Source organism: Octopus sinensis, linkage group LG3 (assembly GCF_006345805.1).
Source record: "Octopus sinensis linkage group LG3, ASM634580v1, whole genome shotgun sequence".
NCBI classification, from domain to species: Eukaryota; Metazoa; Mollusca; class Cephalopoda; order Octopoda; family Octopodidae; genus Octopus; species Octopus sinensis.
The window spans coordinates 63,039,217-63,062,570 of record NC_042999.1 but is presented as its reverse complement, the minus strand read 5'-3'; the positions used below and the strand labels follow the sequence as shown (position 1 = coordinate 63,062,570).

General features: G+C 36.7%; 1 protein-coding gene across 2 annotated transcripts in view; it reads left to right on the top strand.

Moving 5' to 3' along the window:
• LOC115209256 (putative uncharacterized protein DDB_G0277255) overlaps positions 1–6,398 on the top strand; it is a 261,041-nt gene extending 254,643 nt beyond the window's left edge. For both annotated transcript variants that reach the window (XM_036501036.1, XM_029777550.2), the window contains exon 6: positions 4,449–6,398. In XM_036501036.1, coding sequence (XP_036356929.1) covers positions 4,449–4,717 — 269 coding nt within the window. In that variant the 3' untranslated portion in view covers positions 4,718–6,398. The remainder of the gene's footprint in view (positions 1–4,448) is intronic.
• Positions 6,399–23,354: the final 16,956 nt, after the last annotated feature.

The window sequence follows — 23,354 nt, the reverse complement described above, 5'->3', positions numbered from 1 at the left end:
ATTCTTACTGCATTATTGTGTTATATAGGCATTAAAGGCAAATGGTCCGACTGTTTGCTGAAAGGAAATGAGTATGATCTAGCTCACTGGATCTCAACCACTCTTTGCCTATGGACCCCTTTGATTCCCATTTTATTCTATTACACCCCCTCCAAGCCATTTCATTTTTAAAAAGTCCCATCATATTTTTTTTATAATTAAATATTATTATTACGGAGATGTACATGCATAGCAAGTGACCTGATCTGAGATCGTGTGCTGGAACGAAAACAATTGCAGCGTGGAAGGTGTTTATAAGCCATTTAAGAAACACACAAAAACCGTTGGATTCACTTCAACAGTTAAATTTAATTTGCCAAAATATTTTCGTCGCTTTGAGACCGCGACCTGTTCACTGACAAAATTACGTCATGCAGCACGGAATTTTGTCAGTGAACAAGTCGCAGTCTCAAAGCAACGAAAATATTTTGGCAAATTAAATTTAACTGATGAAGTGAATCCAACGGTTTTTGTGTGTTTCTTAAATGGCTTATAAACACCTTCCATGCTGCAATTGTTTAAATATTATTAGGAATTGTATTAAAAATTACTATAAATTTTTGTGTATAATCATTTTATTGCAGATGAATTTTAATAGCAAAATTTTATATGAACCCCCAAGAAATAATGTGGACCCTTGTTGAGATCCACTGATCTAGCTGGTCGTACTCAACTGATGGAAGTGTAAAGTTAATTTGAATTGAAAGACAGTGCTTGTGTGCTGAGAGAGCAGCTGAGTATTAACTGCACCAAATGATGCATGTAGGAAATGTGTGATGTGAATGAACAAAAAGAGCCAGGTTAATAAGGTGGTGTGTACTGATAGTGGAAGGTACTTATGACTTAGCAAGTCTTTGGAAGAAGTGGGGTATATTCAGAGTTTGGAATACTGGGCTTCAAAACTGAATAGCCAAAAGATTAAGATGAATGGTGATGTGATGTATTCTATCAATTCTGTCCCTCAAAGAAAAATAGATGTAAAGTCCAAACATGCACCTCTAGGTCTTTCATATTTATCTTAGTATGGTTCCAATGAAGACATTGGAAACTAAGTTTCCCCTGTTGCCCTAGTTACTTTTAAACTCTTCTGGCTAACATGCAGATGACCACTAAGCCCCTATTTCAGTGATAGTCTTTGTACTTGGAGCAGCTAAGAAGGGACAAGCCATTAGTATCACTATCACTGCCAGTAAAGCAATGAGTGAGCACTCAATCTGCTAGAAATGTCAGCCTAATCTTCCTTAAATCACACCCTACTGCCTTAAAAATAGTGATGACATATTGGATAATGTTTTTTTAGAAATACTATACCTAAAAACAAATGGAATTGATTATTAAGTCTGCTCAATCAGAGCTGACTTAGGGCTAAAATGCAAGTGAGAAGTAAAACATGAAGTGCATTACATATCCATTTTGAAGGTTTCTCACCATTTCCAAAATTAGATGTAACTTAAGTGAATCAAACATATATGACATGCATGTAGATCTTTTACAGCTAGTGTTAATTGACCACACAAATTTGGACCTTTTATTTTAGTTTTTCAGAATTGTTATTTTGGCATTATTTTTAATTGTTTTCTTATTATTAATTACCTTTTCCAAATTTAATCTCTTATTTCCTTATGAAAATTCTTTAGAATGTGCTGAAATTCTATCTTTTAGCAAGAGTGCACGGAGAAAAATTTCAAAATTGTTAATTGAAATAAAGCGACAATGTTGAATTACATCTTGCTCTCTAAATTTTGCTGATTCAATATTTGTGAGAGTCAACAGACTTTCACATTGAATTTAAAATGAAACTGACTTTTCTTTTTATTTTTATCATTCCAAGTTTAAAAGTTTTAGCATTTCTGGTAGTTAAAGATTTATTCAAAATTCACTGACTCTATTTTTATGCTATTATTTCATTTAGATAAAAAGTTGTTGCAATTCTTCATAGAAATCCAAAATTCCTCCTGGTCACCTATTTCAACAGAGTACTGCCAACTCATGTAGCACTTGTAAATTTATTTTGCAGTGACTGATTGTTCATGCTGTACAATACTTGTTTGCACCTAATTGGACTGAACCATTGGAAATTAAGGGGTTAGTCGGAGGGGTTGGCAGTGACATGGTATGATATACTATTATCTGTTGACGAGGTAATTTGTAACCATACTGTTAGGACTACTCTATTCCTAAATGTAACCTCCAAGAAATCATAGGATACCATTAAGGGATTAACCTTAGTGATAAGCTGAAATGAGTATTGTAATTTGACTCAAAGATGGAAGTTGCAAAAATATTTTGTTTCCTAAGAGTATGGTAAAGATAAAGTCACCTTCTCAAGTCATATTGACTTACAATGGCCAGTTTCCTGGTTTCATGGTGTATATATTCCCCACCTGGATGGGGCTCCAGTCCATCGCAGGATTACTCACTTTTGCCAGCTGAGTGGACTGGAGCGATGTGAAATGAAGTGTTTTGCTCAAGAACACAATGCGTCTCCCTGTCCGGAAATCAAAACCACAATTTTACGATCATGAGTCCAATGCCCGAATCACTAAGCCACATGCCTCCACATTTCCTAAGAGTGAGTGTTTGTGTCTCCTTGTCTTGACATCACATGATTGTCATTCATTTTCAGTGTTCTGCAAAAACATGTCTGGACATGGGGAAATATTACCTGCTTGGAAACAGGTGTGGGTTGGTGACAGGAAGGGCCTCCAACCATAGAAAATCTACCTCAGTAAACTTAGTCTGACCTATGCTAACATGGTGCTTCAGCATGAGAGATAATCAAATACAGTAAGGACTATCATTCTTAGCAATTTTAAGGGGTTTAGCTATGTGTCTACCATGAGCTAAAGTGTCAGGAACAAAGCTAATTCCTTAATATATGCATTTGATTTGAGTCCAAATGCAATTGAAAGTAACACAGGTGTCGTGTTCCCTTTTAAGGATTGGAGTGTATTACCTATGTTCCTGTCCACTGCAGGACAATGGCCTCAGCATATTCTCTCCACCAGAGAATGGCTTGAGATCATACTGGTTTGATGAGCCTACTCTGTCACACTGGCTTGACAGAAGCCCTTTTAAGGATACTCTGAAAATCTCTTCATAGATTCAGGGAATGTCTAATATGAGGTTCTTATTGTTTTATTTAGCTCTTCATTGGCCATGATCATTCCGTCATTTTAGAAGTGTCTACTTTTGTATTATTCAGTGTACCCTTCTGTTTTGCAAGAAGGGAAGGCATGGCTTGTAGGAGATTTTGCTGCTATTTCTAGCAATTAAACAACAATATAGATCAGTCATGGGCAACCTACAGCCCACGGGATCTTCTGAATGGCATGCCGGACAAAAAAAATTTCCTTTTGATTCTTTTTTTTTTTTTAGAAGTTCGACTGGCCCACTTAATGAGGGGTCATGTCTCATGTGACCTGCATCAAAATAAATTGCCCATGTCTGATACAGATTCTTCCTTTTTAGCTTGACCACATAAGGTGTGTTATTTACATGCAATACAGTCAACTCTCGCTACTATGCCAGTTTTGCATGGTCCCGGCCAAATAATAAACAAAAAATTTTTACTATGCCACTTGTAAACTGAAGCGCACGCAACTTTTCGAAATTTTGTACTCCTACATTTTGTACATTTCATATTTGTAATCTTGTGGAAAAGTTCAGAAAGTAGCACACAATGTCAGCTCAGAAACGCAAGCGGACTGAGTTTACGCTGAAGGAAAAGAAGGAGATTATCGATGCTGCAAAAAATGTTACTGTCGGGCCCCTCGTATCTTTAGTAATATCTGATACAAGTTACCGCCCCTTGTATTGTCCGACATGTTTCACTCTAGAAGAAATAGCAAAGGAGGTAATGCATAACGAAGAGCTGGTGGAAAGTGAAGACGACGAGGTAATTGTGGAAGAGGAATACGTTTCGTTTGCAGATGCCCAGAGAGCATGGAGCACTATCCGAAAGTTTATGCAGCAGCAGAGCAGCGGAAAAGCCAGCGTCATGCAGGCGTGTGATAGGCTAGACAACGAAATGAATGAAATCCGCCGAAAGAAGATGCGTCAGCCGACAATTTTTGAGAGCTTCGGGATTAACAAAAGCAATCTGAACTTAATAAACTTGGATGTCTTCTTTTCACCATTGCATTGAACTTCTTATTGGCCTTACTTCCTACCCTATGAATTTTTATTCGTATGTTCAGTAAATTTTTGGTTATGTAGTGTTTAGATAACAGACCCTCGGTACTATGCCACTTTGGCTCAGTCCCGCAGGGTGGCATAGTAGCGAGAGTTGACTGTAACACCTGTAAATAAAGTCAGGGAGTAATTAAGCATACTTTATTTTATTACACAAGAACTCTGCTATTAACCATGTTTCTTAAACGTTTTTTTCTTTCCTTTTACTTTCACAGCATCTGTCGACGACCACTTTGCAAGATCACTAGGGAATAGCACGTGGACGAATTTGAAGTCTAAGACTGACGTATTAATCGAATCAGTGGACGACCATTTTGCAAAAGCACTCGGAGACACCTGGCATCGAATCAAAGCTGAGCAGGAGAACCACTGTAACTCATCACGGTCGTCTTCACCCTTGCAGCTGCAATCACAGCCGTCATCACAGCAACAAACGCAGACAGCAGCGCAGCAGCAGCAGCAGACACCTCTTGTCTCAACATAGTCTCGAGTTGAGTTGCTGCCTGTACGTCCATCCATCTGCTTGTGAACTGAAATGCATTGTTGACTATTATAAAGAACAATTTTTATGTGTGAAATTGTGTGTGTGCATGTATATGTGTGCATGTATATATATATATATACACACAGACACACACACACACAAATACATTTACCAACTACAGAAATGTAGCAATATTGTATATATATATATATCTATGCAAGCGATCTCTCTTTCTCTCATATATGTCTCCCTCTCTCCTTCCTTCTCAGTTTCTCTCTTTTGCTCTTGAAATACATTCAGTACTTGAATATATGAATGAAGTTATGGAAGGAAACATTTTTGTGTTTTTGTGAGTGGTTTACTTGAGTGAAAAAAAAAATGTCACTTCTGATTCCCTTTCTCTTTCTCACTCTCTTTCTTTGTCCCTTTCTCTCTCTCTCTCTCTCTCTCTCTCTCTCTCTCTCCACACACACACAGACATGCATACACACAAACACACAATTGTAGACGACATCTAAAGGAGCACATGTTCAAAATGACATCTTTTGTCATTTGGCATCTTTGAGAGACACATGTGCAAAGTGGTATTTGTTTCTGATGTGTCATCCAAGAGATGACTGGATGGGTGGATAAACTGTACCTTGTGTTAAAGTTTTTCATCTTCACACAAGACAAGTCTGCTTGAAGGGGTAGAGAGATAGGTCATCTCTAGAAGATTCAAACTCAGCATTTCAAGCCATAGATAAACGGACTCCTCCTGCCTCTGTTGTAAGATTTGTCCATTGACAGAGCTCGAACCAAGAGCACTTCTGAGAATAGACTGACACCCATCAATTTATCTCAAAGGTGTTTCTCATTGAAAAATTATTAATTGCCCCTCCCTGTTGAAATGGTGGTTTTAATTGACATTTTAAGTATGCTGCATAATTAAATCATTAACAAACCCTCTACCAACTTACATTACAAATATCCTAAAAAATAATTTTTAGATAGCTGGTCAGTTTGATATTTATAATTTCTCTGCTCCTTCTATTTCCTTTCATTCTCAACATCTTTTAAGCTTTTTTTTTCTTCCATTTTACTTCTCCACTCCTATTTCTTCTTCCCTCCCCTTGTTTCTTTCTCTCTATCCATTTTATTCTCCTCCTCTTGCTGATTGTTTCCAGCTCTTCCCCCATCAACTAAATCTCTTTCTTGTGTTTTTTGCTAAACTACTTTTCCTTTTCTTTTTCCCTATATTTTCCACACGCTCCATTGGACTCAATCTCTGTCTGTCAAGTCCTTTTGTATATTTTCAAAAATGTTTGTCACCATGTCTGTGTGATTGTCTGTATGTATGCATGTGAGAGGAATGCTCTGTGAAAATAACACTGCTCTCCCTCTATCCACAAATTGAAACTATGCAACTTTCTTCTGTCTCTCAAATTAGTAATTCACTAAACAAGCTCCTTGTAAATTGGCATTAAAGGTCTGTGAATTTGTTTGCATGTAATGTGTACATGTGGTGTGTAGCTGCCTATGAATAAAATATAATCACATACCTAAGCGCCCCCACAGAATCCTGTGGAGTGAATCTCTTGATGTTTGAAACTAAAGGGAACAGGAAAATAAAAATATTGAAAAAAAAACAATAATATAAGAATTTCAAAGAATAAAACAAAAACTATTGTCTTTTTGTTCATTTGTTTTTGAGTTTTTTACTTTTTAGTTTCCAAATTTCATTCTATTTTGATATTTTGCTTTCTTTAATTCTATGCTAGTTTCATTCCATGTATTAATTGATAAGCCTTTTACAAAGAAAATAATTTAGATTATTCTTAAAAGCATCGATCACTGAGACAGATTATGTCTGATAGATTGCTGGCTCAGTTACTAAGGATTACGGAATCACTGGTTAGTATTCTGTAAGGTGCTTGGTATTAGGAAGGGCAGCTAGCCATAAAAGCCATGCCAAAACAGACAGTGAAGCCTTCTGGTTTGTCAGCTCTTAACAAACAATCCAACCCATGCAGCATGGAAAACAGATGTTTTTTTTTGTTGCTGTTGCTGCTGCTGTTGTTGTTGTTGAGCAGCAGCAGCAAGAAATACAAAAAAACTGTAGTAAAATAGATGCAGATACTTAGTGCATATGAAAATAACTGCAACATATGTGCAGTTGTGGCTGTGTGGTAAGAAGTTTGCTTCCCATTCACATGGTTCCAGGTTCAGTACCACTGTGTGGCACATTGGACAAGTGTCTTCTACTATAGCTCTAGGTCAGCTACGTGTGTGTGTGTGTGTGTGCATGTACATATATGTGTGAGTGTCACTGACATACAAGCAATGTCGATTATTTCCAATGTTCTGTGAAAATATGTCTGGACATAGGGAAATATTACCTTGCTTGGAAAACGGTAATGGTTGGTGACAAGAAAGGCATCTGGCCAAACAAAGTTTGCCTCAATAAACTCTATCTAACCCAACAACAATATCAATGCACAACTAACTGGCTCCTGCCACTACAAACTTTGGTTGCTTTAGCAGTGCAAAGTATCTTAATTTAGGATAAAATGATAAAGATCATTATTGTTGCTGCAAAGAGAAGATGAATTTCTATTCATTTTCACTGCTTCCAACAAAGATGTGAAAAATTTGAAAAACCTTAAAAACATTACCAACCCAGCTCTGGCTCTGAGTACAGATGTCTTATTTTCATAAGTTTTGAATTAAAATCTTCCACCAAACTTTAGTCACAATTTATGTTCCTAACACTAGCTGAATGATAACTAGGTTATTTTACTAAATTCTTTGTTATATTTAAAGTAATTGAAAAAAAAACACTGAGCATCTCAAAATAAATACGGTAATGAAAGGGTTAAGGCGTAGTTTCAAAAACATAAAAGCATAACTTTGGTTTCACTGAGAGTCAATGAGGTTCTTCACATTTCTAGTTTGAATTCTTTGTAGAAGGTTCAAGAAAAGCATTACAGTAGACTTTGGATATAATGGACACCTCAGGAAAATTTGTCCATCATATCCACTTAACCATTATAACCAAAAACGAAGTGAAACCCATTTGTACTGCACACCATTCTATGAAGTATACTGTACACAATGAGATTCATCAGGATAAGGTATCATGTCACAATCTCAGGATCCATGAGTACTAAATAAGAATCAACACATTGAATTACTGTACTGTTGCTAATCTACTGTTATAAAATCGACAGATTTGAGATTAGGTACATACAAAGATGTTCATTTTCACATACAAATACCGTAAATCCTTGAGTATAATACACAGGGGATTTTTAGGGGGCTGTTACTCTGAAAAACCTAAACCTTGTATATAATACGCACCCCTTCTCTAACTTGAATCAAAGAGGTCTATATAACGTCCTTGGTTTGTAAAAATGTATATGGTAATGTCCTTTATTATTATTGTATATATAACATAATGCAAACTTGTAGTTTTTTTGTGCATTTTGTTTGCAGAAAATAAAGAAATAACTAATAACGTTTAATAAATGTTGCTTACTGCAAGTTATGGATGATTCTTTTATGACTTCATTGCTTTCAAGCTTAGCTTAAGGTATTTTCACACCCAACATCACAAAATGCGTCTGAATAAACATTGCCGGACAGCAAATAGATTCGGACATTGCTTAGAAAATAATTTTCATTTTTAACCTCGTATATAGTATGCACTAAGGATTTTGGCAGGAAAATGCGGATTATACTCGAGGATTTATGGTACATTTATTTTGGTTTCGGTTCAAAAAAGTTGGTCATTTTCTTTTGTTTCAGAATTGTATGTGTATTCTTGTGAATCAGTTTCTCTATTTTCACTGTACAATCGAAAATGTCTTCCGCCTCTGGCCATTCTACTGAGAGTACAAACGATCACAAAATATTCAAGGTAGAATATGCATCACCACTTGTGAGAGGTGTACTGAATTCACCACCTTCTTTATTCCCATCATCATCACCAGCTTTGTCGTCTATATCAACACAGGCAGGAGTGGCTGTGTGGTAAGTAGCTTGCTTATCAACCAGATGGTTCTGGATTCAGTCCCACTGTGTGGCACCTTGGGCAAGTGTCTTCTACTATAGCCTTGTGAGTGGATTTGGTAAACAGAAACTGAAAGAAGCCCGTTGTATATGTATATATATATATATATATATATATATATGTTTGTGTGTCTGTCCCCCCAACATCACTTGACAACCGATGCTGGTGTGTTTACATCCCCATCACATAGCGGTTCAGCAAGAAAGACCGATAGGATAAGTACTAAGCTTACAAAGAATAAGTCCTGGGGTTGATTTGCTCAACTAAAGGTGGTGCTCCAGCATGGCTGCAGTCAAATAACAAATAAATAAAAGAAAGAATGTGTCGACTGTGGAGCTTCTCAATTCTGTGACAATTTCATTAGTTCACTTTATTTTCTTCACCAATAAACCCGCGGCTTCTTATTACTTTATTGCCCACAAGGGAACAGACAAAGGGATTAAGTCAATTACATCAACCCCAGTGCATAACTGGTACTTTATTTATTGAACCGAAAGGATGAAAGGCAAAGTCAATCTCAGCAGAATTTGAACTCAGAACGTAACAGCAGACGAAATACCGCTAAGCATTTCACCCGACATGCTAACGTTTCTGCCAGCTCGCCACCTTCAAAACCCGCGGCTTCTCTCTGGTAACATTTGCCAATATAGACCAGTTTCGTCACAATTGAACATGTCATGTTCTTGATAGCATGTCAGAATGTCATTCATCACAACTTCTCTCCACTCCTTAACCACATCCAGGTCCACACCTCCGGATTCACCTGACTTCAGGATCCTACATTCCAGTGTTTCTTCCACCTTTCAATCCCTGCAGTATTTGGCATGGTTTTATGGCTGAATTCCTTTGCAAATATGCTGCTTTCTGTATCAATATTTCCCCATCAATATGTAAATCCAGTTTGGAGTAATCTTGTCTGAACCAAATAATGAGCACCTGGTCTGTTATAGGAGCCAAAATCTATATGAAATTTACATTACGAAAATCCAGACCAGACAATTTTGTCTGTTATATTCGTATCCATTCTATCTGAAGTCGAGTGTATTTCAGAAGTGTTTCTATTTTTTGAGAGTCACCAAATTTTGATATTGTGGATGCATTTTAACAATAACCTTTTGACTAAATTTTAAATTTCAGTAGATCATAATGAGCTGCACAAAATTCACAATCTACTATTTAGAAAAATCACAAAATACACAATGAGTATTAATTCATCTAGCTTGCCTGAATTGTAAGCTTTAGTTGTCACGCTTGTATGTTCTGTTTAGAGTTTTTATATACGTGTGTGTGTGTGCATGTATAAATCCATGGTTGTGTGGTTAAGAAATTTGCTTCACAATCAAGTTTACTTATACTACAAAGCACTTTGGGTAAATATCTTCTGCTATAAATTTAAGCTGACCATATCTCTGTGAATGAATTTGGTAGACAGAAACCCATCATATGTGTGTGCAAAACTGTCTCTTTGTCTGGACATTGTGTGCTTATTGTAAACTAGCAGTATAACCCAGCTTTGCCCGGGATTAAGTTAGGATTATTAAGCTCATCAAGTTCTTTATTTCAAACCAAACTAAGTAACAACGACGTGAAATCCGTTGAAATTGGTTTATACATATATATGGGCAACACACACGTACGTACGTAACCTATTGCATACATGCCATATATCAACAAAACACTTTTTTTCTTCGATAGGAAAAAAACTTACTCGTCACTAGAAAGGGACTTAACTCATGTTTGCAAACAATGGTGATTTCTCCAACTTGAAAATTGTTCAAAGCTTTGGTTGAAAATTTATTTTGACTGCTATTCGCTGGTGCCTCTAGCAAAAATAATTTGACAAAACTATGGCTAGGGTAATGACGAATGTCCTCCTAAAATAGGAGCGACATGCGTGCGAATTTGTGGACGTGCATAAATTACATTCACGTACACACTCACACACACACACACATCCTTCCTTTTATATATACAGATAAACACTGCCATCATATGTCATTCATTTGCAGTCTTCCCTGAAAACATGTCCAGCTTTAATGTTGTTCATGTTTGAAGAACTAGGGGAAATATTACTTTGCTTAGAAACAGGTGAAGATTGGAAATGAGAAAAGCACTCAACACAAGCTATAAGCTGGCAGTGGAAGGCAACCTTTGTCAGAGAAAGATATATGAGAAAATATATGGTATATTCAAACCCACACTCACAAAATCATGCAGTGATTCATTTATACTGTGAGCTATGATACCATTGAAACTACTAATCAATATGAAATCTATACAGTCATGTGACATTTTAGAAATAGCAACCAAATCTTCTTCCAATTACACCCCCCCCCCCACACACACACACACACACCTTAAAAAGAGAGGACATATCAGTCAATGTAGTTACTGACAATAAGACTGGGTATCTTTTATTATAAGTCTGGTCAATCACAGCTTATCTTGAATTAAATAACATTGAAACAATAATGATTTCAAGATGATACAAGGCCAGAAATCAATTTGAGGGTAGAGCAGGTTATAGCTTAATTAAATTAACTACTGTGTATGATAGGTTTTTCTTTCTTTTTTTTTTTTTATCAATCATGAAATGCAAAGTCAACCTCTCAGAAGTTGAACTCAGAACAAAGAAACGTAAGTAATACAACCAAAATATTTAAGTTTTACACCCTATTCATTGTCACTTGAATTGAAATTATTAGGAAAATTCCATAGTTTACTGCAATACTAGTAAACCAAGTGCAGTGGGCTTTAATACCTACCTTGATGGCTCTCAGCAAAAAAGGTTGAATGTTGCATAAAATTAATAACAGCAGCTAACATATGATTAGCAGTGAGTGGTTTTGTGAGAGACATTGCTTGATTTGGATGGTATGTGCTTTATGGACATGCCACACTAATTGTCCTCTCTTGACAGATGTTTATCACAACTGGTCACAGATTTGAGACTTTCCCTGCTGAAGAAGGACATAACATAAACAAAGGAGATATCATCTGCAATTTCTGACCCATAACTGCTGAATGCAGAGTTTAAAATCTTAGCCAAGGTGCTGGTAGTGTAGTTGGGAATGTAGATATAAGCACATGCCTGCATTTCCAGCAGGTTTATCTACAACCTTAACCTCATGATAAATAGTGAGGAGGGCTGGTAACAAACCTCACTTTAATGGAGCTCTAATCCATTGGGATTGTTCCAAAATTTTTGATAGAGCTGATTATAATTACTAGTCAACAGTCCACTGTACAATGGCATTTGCTTCATAGTGGGACTGAATTTCTACCTATGGAAGCTTGAATCATATGCTTGGTTTGGCAAGGATGCCCTCTTATCATTGCCCCAGTTCTTGAACCCTTGTTGCAAAAGATAGAGATGTTGAGAAGCTTTCTGCTCAAACTAAGATGAAGGAAAGCCATGTCAGCTGCATAGAGGATGTTACCATCATTCAAAATGAGGTGATCAGCATTCTACTGAAGGAATACGCAAGTTGGTGATAGGTGCATGCATTAAGTACCACATGTCAGTAGTTTGCATCTTAGCACATGGAGAGGCAAGTCCATGTTAGTCAGCATTACGAACCTCTAGTTCTGCTGAGATCTTTGCTCTCTGGTTCAAGCCATACCTCTAAACAGAGAGGACCTGGGATGGGGTTATTGAACATGATGGCCAGACTTGCTGAGAAATGTTTCTCTGGCCAAATGGTCCATTTTGCTAACAGCTGATGGAGAGCTCAGCTTGCAGTGATTGATAATATGCTGATGTTGCAGCATTTGTAGCGATATCAAGAAGTGGTCTCTTTGAAAGAACCGCTATCATTGGTCAAACAAGTTCCACTTGGACATCAGTCTCTGCATCCTGTAATATCAGTGGTGTTTGTGCACAACACCAGTGGTAATGAAACTCAGGGGCATTGACAAGAATCAGCTGAACAGTCTTTGGTGGATGACCATTATACCAGGAACTATGGACATCAAAAAACTTCTTGCTTGGACAGTGGTAACAAAGGGCATTGCTGGCTCTAGATGAACTCAGTAGATACAGCAGAATTGAACTTGTCCGGGATATGTGCTGGACAATGAAACCATTCTGCACACAATTCAAGCATTTCTGACTTATGAAGTGTATTCAAGCAACTGTTGTATTGTATAACAGAGATAAAACTATCAACTGAGTCCATAATGAGGATTGCCCTACATTTTTGCTTCAACTAGTTTTTCTTTATTTCATAACTTTAGCAAAAAGATCAGTATGGGGGGCAAGATTAAAATGCTTGAAGAGAGACACTTGCCATCAAAGTGACACTAGGGTACAAATATATGAAGCCCTATATACCATCATGATTACCTGTCTGATAAGAGTACACTAGACACATGCATCACATCCATATGTGAACGACATGGTGATTTCATATCAAGATAGACAGCACATGACCTTGCAGGTGGAATCCAGTTAGAATTTTCTTCAGGTTGAGTAGTTCATCCCACTCAAAAGGTTCCTGAATAAGGGTTGTTTAAGGATGTTGAATGAAACACCCATATTTCCAAAGATGAATTATTCAAAGCCCAAAGAATTCCTCTCAACACATGGCATCATAATGCTCCCCTGCTAGTCCTAAATTTCAGGCTTTGTGCATTTATCAGAAACATTATTATTATTATTATTATTATTATTTGTTCATACAATTTTGTTTTGTTTTTTTGCTGTTTATAGAGGATATGCTTACTTTTTAATCATTTCATTCCAAAATATCTATACATACAACAGCATCAACACTGTTGGCAGGAAGAAATCAACCCTACCTTTTTTTTTTTAATATAGATTTATTTCTTCTACTCCTAATGAAAACCAGGCCATTGTTGTTATTTGAGAAGGAAGTATTTAAAATTCCCTGGATTCCAATGTCTAAATCTCTTCTCTGATTTTTCAAAAGCTAATTTGAAGCGATAGGAATTTTGAGATATTTTTCTAAAAACTACTTGAGTTCTCAAGACAAGAATCAACAAAATTGTTATTAATTGCTAAGAGCTCGTAATCTGAGATAATGAAGTATGGTTAAACATAATCAGAAACACCACCAACCCTGCCCATAAAATATATGAGTATTTTAGTGCATAGCTCTGGCAAAGATTGAACCAAACTTCTAGCATTTCATAAATGTGGTTCATGAAATAATATATGTATATGTTATGTGTGCGTAATCACAAAACTGTGACTGTTTGTATGGTTTTTAATTAATTATTTCATTACTCTTAATAAAGAAAAATATTTTAATAAAGTATTTTGTTATTTGCTTTTTATGTTTAATATATTATTAGGAGGAGGAAGAAGGTGTCGTGCTGGCAGAGTCATTACTGCACCAGACAAAATGATTAGCAGCATTTCTTCCAGCTCTTTACATTCTGAGTTCTAATGCAGCCAAAGTTGACTTTGTCTTTCTTCCTGATAAAATAAGTACCACTTGAGCAGCTGGGTCAGCACAATTGACTTCCTTCTTCCTTCGAAGCTGCTGGCCTTTTGCCAAAATTAGAAAAGCTTGTTAGGCAGTGAATAAAGTAGCCATCAAGTACTAAGGTCAACTGTACTCTCACTTAAAATTTGTACCTTGCGTCTATTTTACAAAGCATCATCATCATCATCATCATCATCATTATTATTATATGGAAACTCACAACTTATTTTGCTGGGCATGATGGAAAGTATCAGCTGTCTACAGCCAGCAGACTAAGATGGCACTTAGTCTGCTGGTCATGCTTCAAGAACCTTGTGAAGAATTCTTGCAGTTACAAGCAATACTGATTTTTGTAGGCATTCTGCCTTCACACTTACACCAATCTTTTTCAGCTATGTTGGTAGTTGAGTGCTGATGCTTCCAAGCGCACCAATTACTATTGGTATCCCGTCTACTATCTTCATTGACCACACCCTTCATATTTCCCACTTCAAATCATCATTGTTTATTTTTTCTTCTTTCACATTGATCCTGTTGTCACCGGGGCATGCTATGTCGATAATCGTACATGTTCTTTCTTTTTTATTCACCACAACAATGTCTGGTTTCCAATGTTTAGTCAGGTGATAACACAGGATTTTACAATTCTCATTTACAGTGACTCATTCTGGAGTTTACTCTTACCACATCTTTGCTCTTTGCAAGCCAGGATTTCCACAAAGCTCCCAATGGATCATTATTGCCACATTGTCATAGCATCTTTTGTATTTGCGTTGTGCCAATTTCGGGCATTTGCTAACGATGTGCCAAACCATTTCACCCCTCTCACCACACATTCTGCATTTGTCACTATTGGTAGTGTTGCCTATTCTGTACTTCATATAGTTGGTCCTTAATGCTTGTTCCTGAGCTGCGCATATGAGTGCTTCTGTCTCTATCTTCAGGTCATTCCTCCTCATCCATAATCACCAGCCCTCTATATCTGTCTTGGCATTCACATCTCTTGCAAACAGACTGTGCATTTACTTTTCCTTCCATGCTTTTTATTTTTTCTTTTTGTTCATTTCTTGTTTAAATTTTTTTTAGTTACACAATTTTCAGTGTTGATGATGCTGGCCCTCTTTGTGTGTTTCAACAGTGGCTCCACGGCATTTTTTTATATACCACCCTAGGCTGTTTTATTCTGCTTCAATAAAGTGTTGACAACTGATTAAACCTTTCCCACCCTCTCTCTCTCTCTCTCTCTCTCTCTCTCTCTCTCTCTCTCTCTCTCTCTCTCTCTCTCTCTCTCTTTTGACAAGACACATAGATGAAGTTAAAACCAGTCCTTGTCAATTTCAGTGCAGCTGCTGCTTTCAGTATTAAGATATTCGTTCCTACATTAAGCAGAGTTCTCTATTGAGTACATAAGGATAATGAAGGATAAGATTCTTCCTGGGTCATTTAGACCCATAGGACCATTTTCCCAGTTTCTGTGGTGTACATATTGCCCACCTGGACAGGACACCAGTCCATCACAGGATAACTCATTTTTACAAGCTGAGTGGACAGGAGCAACAAGAAATGAAATGTTTTGCCCAAGAGCACAATGCATCGCCTGGCCCAGGAATTGAAACCGCAATCTTACGATCATGAGTCTAACACCCTGAACACTAAATGTTAGATATGTTTGCCACATTTATACTTACAGTGACAAGACACAGGACATCTTAATTGGCTGGTTAGCTGGTTGGTTGGTTGGTTTGTTGGTTGGTTGGTTGGCTGGTTGGTTGGTTGGTTGGTTGGTTGGTTGGTTGGTCGGTCAGTTGGTTGGTTAGTCGGCTGGTTGGTTGGTTGGTTGGTTGGTCAGTCGGTTGGTTGATTGGTTAGTCGTTTGATCAGTCAGTCGGTCAGTCGGTTGGTTGGTTGGTTGGTTAGCTGGCTGGTTGGTTGGTTGGTTGGTTGGTTGGTTGGTTTATTGGCTGGCTGGTTGTCTGGTATTCTATTGATATTCTCACTAACAAATAGAGAGGAATAAAGTTGCATATTAAAGAGAATTTAATGCCAACTAATTGATGGTGCTCATACTCAGAGTAAATTAGTATATAACATATCCTACTTAACCATATTCTCTAGTTTTAATCGTGTTTTGCTATGTTGCTTTTGGAATAATTACTTAATTCAGAATATAGTGTTTCCCTTGTTTTTAGATTTGGTGCCAAAACATATACATACATATATATATATATATATATATATATATATACAGAGGCACATACACACACAAAGAAAACAAATTATTTGTGAAACACGATAAACAACAACAAGTGATGTATTGTCGTAATGTTGGCAGCAAGTAGCAGGGAATCCAGTCTCAGAATCATCTCATTTTTGGTTCAGCTTCCCTTTACAGATGCTAATGCTTAGATATGGCTCATTGCTAAAAGCATTCATTTTTCACTGATGTAGTGAATTGTATAAGAAAAGATTGAATTATTAAGCAAACAATTGAAGCTTAATTTAATTTGGTTTCAAATTTTGGCACAAGGCCAACAATCTTGGGGAAGGGGAGAAGTTGATTACATCAACCCCCCCCCAGGCGTAACTGGTACTTATTTTATTGACCCTGGCAGGATGAGAGGCAAAGTTGACCTTGGTAAAAACTTGAACTCAGAATTTAAAGATGGACAAAGTGCTGCTAAGCATTCTGTCTGGTGTTCTAATGATTCTTATTTTTTTATTGCCCACAAGGGGCTAAACACAGAAGGGACAAACAAGGACAGACAAAGGGATTAAGTCGATTACATTGACCCCAGTGCATAACTGGTACTTAATTTATCGACCCCGATAGGATGAAAGGCTAAGTGGACCTCGGCGGAATTTGAACTCAGAACATAACGGCAGACGAAATACTACTAAGCATTTCGTTCGGCGTGCTAACGTTTCTGCCAGCTTGCCACCTTCTGTCAGCTTAATTTAAATTGCCCTTACACCTCTTTACCACCACCTTCTCTTTTGTCTAACTGGGTTAGCTATATATCTTCTCTACAGTAAGATAGCCTGTCTCTGCCCCTTTATTGTAGCCTCTCATCATTTGGCATAAAACTACTTCAGTCAATGCTACACCCCCACTCAGTTGAGGCGTGTCTTTTCTTGCAAGTTAATTGGTGACTTCACTGATGCTGGTACCATGAAAAAAAGCACCTTGTACACTCTGTAAAGTTGTTAGTATTAGGAAGGGAATCCAGTCATAGAAACTGTGCCAAAGTAAACATTGGAGTTTGGTGAAGTCTCTAGCTTGCCAGCTCCTATAAAACTGTCCAACTCATGCCAGCATGGGAAATGGATAATTAATTCTATTGGGCTGTTCTTAAAGTTCATGCCAATTTATAATAGCTTACCTTTCGACATATTTTAGAACATGGTTGAGTCCATAAAATAGGATTTGACTACACCTCCATTTAGAGCACAGTTTAAGCTAGCTTTTCGTGGAAGAAGGTTTATGTTCCTATAACCTGTGTTAATTTTGTAACCTTTTAAAATGGAAGATAAGAAAGCTCATTTTCGGCACTTGATGCTTTGGGAACCAGACAAAAATTGCTGCAGCTCAGCTGGAATGTGTTATCCCACCCTCCATATTCACCAGATATTGCTCCTTCGGATTTCCATTTATTCAGTTCTCTGCAGAATAGTCTTAATGGTAAAAATTTAAATTCCTTGGATGATGTAAAAAGATACCTTGATGAATTATTTACCATGAAACCACCTCAATTCTGGGAAGAGGGTATTTTTAAGTTAAAGGAAAGATGGAGATGCCTTGTGCAACAAAATGGTTCATATTTGGTTGATTAAAAATGTAATGGCAAGTATTTATTGACCTTTTTCTTTCCTTTAAAAACTGGCATGAACTTTCTGAACAACCCAATAATATAGGCATATAACTAGAACAATTCAAGGGATACTTGTATTTAATTAGCATTTAAGCAGTTGGAATTTCATCTGTCTTTATGTTCTGAGTTCAAATTCTGCTGAGATCAACTTTTCCTTTTCATCCCTTTTGGGGTTAATAAAATATGTACCAGTCAAGAACCGGAGTTGATGTTATTGACTTATGCTCTCCCCACAAATTGCTGGCCTTCTGCCAGAATTTAAAACCAATATTTAAGGAGTCAACCTCAGTTAATTATTGTGTGTGCAATATACCTTACTGAAAGACACTAATGATTTTGTAATGTGAATATTTAAATTTTATGGTGCCAGTATAGCCGTGTGATTAAGAAGCTTGTTTTACAACCCTGTGGTTTTAGGTTCAGTCCCATTGTGTGGAACCTTGGGCAAGTGTCTTCTTTTTTTGCCCTGGGCTGATCCATACTTTGTGAGTGAATTTGATTGATGGAGACTGTGAAAGCCTATCATATATATATATATATATGTGTGTGTGTTTTTGTGTTTGCCTTCTCTCACTGCTTCACATCTGGTGTTGCTTTGTTATGTACTCATAACTTAGTGGTTCAGTGTTAGAGACCAATAGAATTAGTATCAGACTTGAAAAACTGGAAATGAGTTGTTTAACTAAACCCGTCAAGGTGGTACCCCAGCATGGACTGCAGTCCAATGACAGAAACAAATAAAAGGTTACATATAACTTTCTGAACCTATATAGATTTCATTTTAATCAGTTTTTTTTAATCAATTTCATCTTAATCAGTTTTTTATCAATTTCATTTTTATCAGTTTTTTTATTAATTTAATTTTAATCAGTTTTTTATCAATTTCATTTTAATCAGTTTTTTTATCAATTTCATTTTAATCAGTTTTTTTTATCAATTTCATTTTAATCAGTTTTTTAATCAATTTCATCTTTATCAGTTTTTTTTATCAATTTCATGATAAGGAGGAGGAGGAGGAAAGCTTCAAATTGAGACAAAATCTAAATAGTTCTTTAGCATATGGCCTAGTTTAAAATATTAGTTGATTGTGAAATGTTGAAAGAAGAAAAAAAATGGTAAGAGTAAATAATCAAAATATACATTTTATTTTAAATAAAAAAAGCAAACAGGAAACTGGTATTTGAAACATTGGAGTGGAATAACCATTGACATAGAAAAAATATATAAGCATTTTCCCACTGGTTCAGGAGAAGCCTCATTTTTTTAATATCATAGATAAGATGTGGTTATGATTGTAATTACATTGATGTTTCTCTATGTACAATTACATATACATGCATGTACTAGATTGCTTACACTTCTATCATTATATGTATGTATATCTGGTAGGATTATTGTTGTTGGCATCCTTTTTGTCTTGGGAGACAATGGAGTTGCACATAAAATAATCTAGTCTGGCTTTTACATTTCATGTCCTAATACATCTCCTGCTGTAGCTGTGTAGTCCTATCCTGGACAAACACTTCCTCTGGCAGGTGCCGCAAATGTAGCAAAGACTTTGCCTGGCTGGTTGTAATGTCATACTTTCTTGTTGACGTCTTTTCTTGTCTTTCCATTTCTCCTCTCCCTCTATGTCACTCCTTTGTGTTCCCTCTTTTACGGTACGTCGCCAATCTCCACGGTTGCTGGCAACTGCTTCCCAGTTGCTAATATTGATGTCGCAGGCCTTCATGTCCCTTTTGCAAACATCCTTCCAACAGACCTAGTGCTCCGAGCAAGCCTTCTGTAGAGTATGTCCTTGGGGATTCTGCCATCTTCCACACAATCTGGCAGGATACAACATTCATATTGAATACCTGTACAGGAATCTGGTTTGACTTATATTGCACTGAAAATCATTTCCTTTTCTTTCACCTGTTTCAGTCATTAGACTGTGGCCATACTGGGGCATCACCTTGAAGTGTTTAGTCAAATCAACTCCAGTACTTATCTTTAAGCCTAGTACTTATTCTATCAGTCTCTTTTGTCAAACTACTAAGTTATAGGGATGTAATGGAACCATCACCAGTGGCTAACCAGTAGTGAAGGATTAACACAAACACAAAGACACACATGCATAAACACACAAACACACACACACACACGCACAAACACACACACACATATACACATGCATGCACATATGATGGGCTCTTTTACTTGTTTCAGTCATGTGACTGTAACCATGCTGGAGCACTGCCTTTAGTCGAGCAAATTGACCCCCAGGACTTATTCTTTGTAAGCCTAGTACTTATTCTATTGGTCTCTTTTGCCGAACCGCTAAGTTACGGGGACGTAAACACACCACCATCGGTTATCAAAGGACAAACACAGACACACAAACACATACACACACATACATATATATATATATATATACGACAGGCTTCTTTCAGTTTCTGTCTACCAAATCCACTCACAAGGCTTTGGCTGGCCCGAGGCTATAGTAGAAGACACTTGCCAAAAGTGCCACGCAGTGGGGCTGAACCTTGAACTATCTGGTTGGTAAGCAAACTACTTTCCACACAGCCACTCCTATGCCTAATTTTTCATCTATCAAATTCACTCAGAGAGCATTGGTCAGCTCAGGGATATTAGAAGAAGACACTTACTCAGAGTGTCATGCAGTGGAACTGAACCCCAAAATCCATGTGGTTGGGAAGCAAGCTTCTTCCCACACAATAATGCCTGTGCCCATAGTTGAACTTTTGTAGCTTAAGTATTTTAGATGTAATTTGAGAAAATTGTGTTATCATCATCATGACGTTCTTGAAACATGGTACAAGGTTATTTTGGAAAGATATTAACATTGAGTGTAGTGGGAAAAAAATTTTAATTGTGGGAAACAGTTCCGTATTTTCCTAGATGAGAAATTTTATATCATGCATTAGTGGAGTAGTGTCCTCATCTTGGTTGTTGCTTTTATTACGGGAATAGCATAATGGATAAAGGTGCTAGTTAATGCAGTGCAGTCACCTAAAGTTTCTGAGTTCAGTCCCAGGCAAGGCACTAAGGTGAATCACAAGACACCTGAAGGTGGTGAGAGCAACAACCAAAATGAGGACACCTCTCTGACAAATACATAATATAATTGCAGAATATTCTATTGTGTCTGGGGAGAGTCATTTTCTTTTTGTGCCTTATTATGTAACACACTCACCAGTAAAATTTCCACATTTTTCTTATTTTTATTGTCCCAAAATTTTCGTTGTGTCTTGCAATAATAAGGCACAAAAAGAAAATGACTCTCCCCAGGCACAATACAATATGCTTCAACACACGAACTCATATAGAGAGTCTTGCAAGCCAAATCCCAAAACGAAATAATTGCAGAATAGCTTTGATTGTTGGAGCATCACTGTTGTTGCTACATATGGTTGTTACGGTAGTTTGTACTTTTTTTTTTTGCTGTTGTATTATTGAGCATGGCACATGAGACCATGCAGAATAGGTCTGCCATCGAAAGGGTATGTTGAAACAGCTTTAAGGTCATGTAGTGTATGTATGTATGTATGTATGTATGTATCTATCTATCTATCTATCTATGAACATATGCATGAATATATGCTCATATGTATGAATGAATATACATATGTGCAAACATATATATGTATATATGTATGATCATACATATCTACATATGTATGTATATATACATCTGTACATATATGCATGTAAGTATGTATGTATGTAGTATGTATGTATGTATGTAGTATGTATTTATGCAAGTACAAATGTATGTACATATGTATGTCCATGTGTGTGTATGTATGTATGTATGTATGTATGTATGTATGTATCTATCTATCTATCTATCTATGAACATATGCATGAATATATGCTCATATGTATGAATGAATATACATATGTGCAAACATATATATGTATATATGTATGATCATACATATCTACATATGTATGTATATATACATCTGTACATATATGCATGTAAGTATGTATGTATGTAGTATGTATTTATGCAAGTACAAATGTATGTACATATGTATGTCCATGTGTGTGTATGTATGTATGTATGTATGTATGTATGTATGTATGTATGTATGTATGTATGTATGTATGTATGTATGTATGTGTGTGTGTATGTATGTATGTTCTTTGTATGTCTTTGTGACTAAATAAAAGAATGAGCTTTTTTCATGCATGTGTTGGTGCAGTATGCATCACAAGGGCCAGTCCTTGTTGCAGTGTGGTGCATGGGGTATTAAAATGACTCTGAGAGTTATGCCAGTAGAGTGCAAGCTCCATGTAGGGCCTCCCATGTTGGACAGGTCAAAGGATAAAAGTGAAACTAATATGGACCACTTCTTTGCAGAGGTAAAAATGGATTTGTGTAGGGTAATACCTCTACAAAGACAGAGTAAAGTTATAGAAGCATCAATGACAATTTGAAATCAAGGAGACTTGGGAGAGAAAAAGACAATCTAGAGCAGTGGTTCCCAACTGAGATTCATATAGCCCTTCGCCCCCCCCCCCCAGGGATCCATATAAGATTTTGGGGTGCCCACGCAAGCAAAATAGTAAACTAGGGATTCATAATAGTATTTTAAGGGCCCCTGAAAATATTTTTCTTTAGATGTATGTATGGGTATGTATTGCAAGTTCAACCTACACAAGTTAATGTGTGATAAACAAAATAGGAATTTTGAAAGAAGTTTCTATAAAACTAGTTCTTAAACATCAAATGGCTATGCAAGTCGACCGGAATAAAATAGTAATCAAAGGGGTCCATAGATAAAAAATGGTTGAGAACCCCTGATCTAGAGTCAAGAGAAGCGGGGAAAAGTTGCTGATGGCCTATACATCATGGAGAGTGAAGAGCTTAAGTTGGTATGTTGGTACAGTATGATCCATCAATGTAGCTACTCATCATCCCATTAAAAGAAAGATTTAAAAACAAAACAAAAAAAGATAAACTTAATAAATGGCAGAATATAGAATTCCTTCAAGATAACTATATATTGTGTCGTAATGCTTGACTAAAATACCGTAAATCCTCGAGTATAATCCGCATTTTTTTCCCAAACTTTAAAGGTCAAAATCCCTAGTGTGTACTATATACGAAGTTAAAATGAAAATTACTTTCTAAGCAATGTCCAAGACTCTATTTGCTGTCCGGCAATGTTTATTCAGATGCATTTTGTGATGTCGGATGCGAAAATACCTTAAGCTAAGGTTGAAAGCAATGAAGTCATAAAAGAATCATCCAT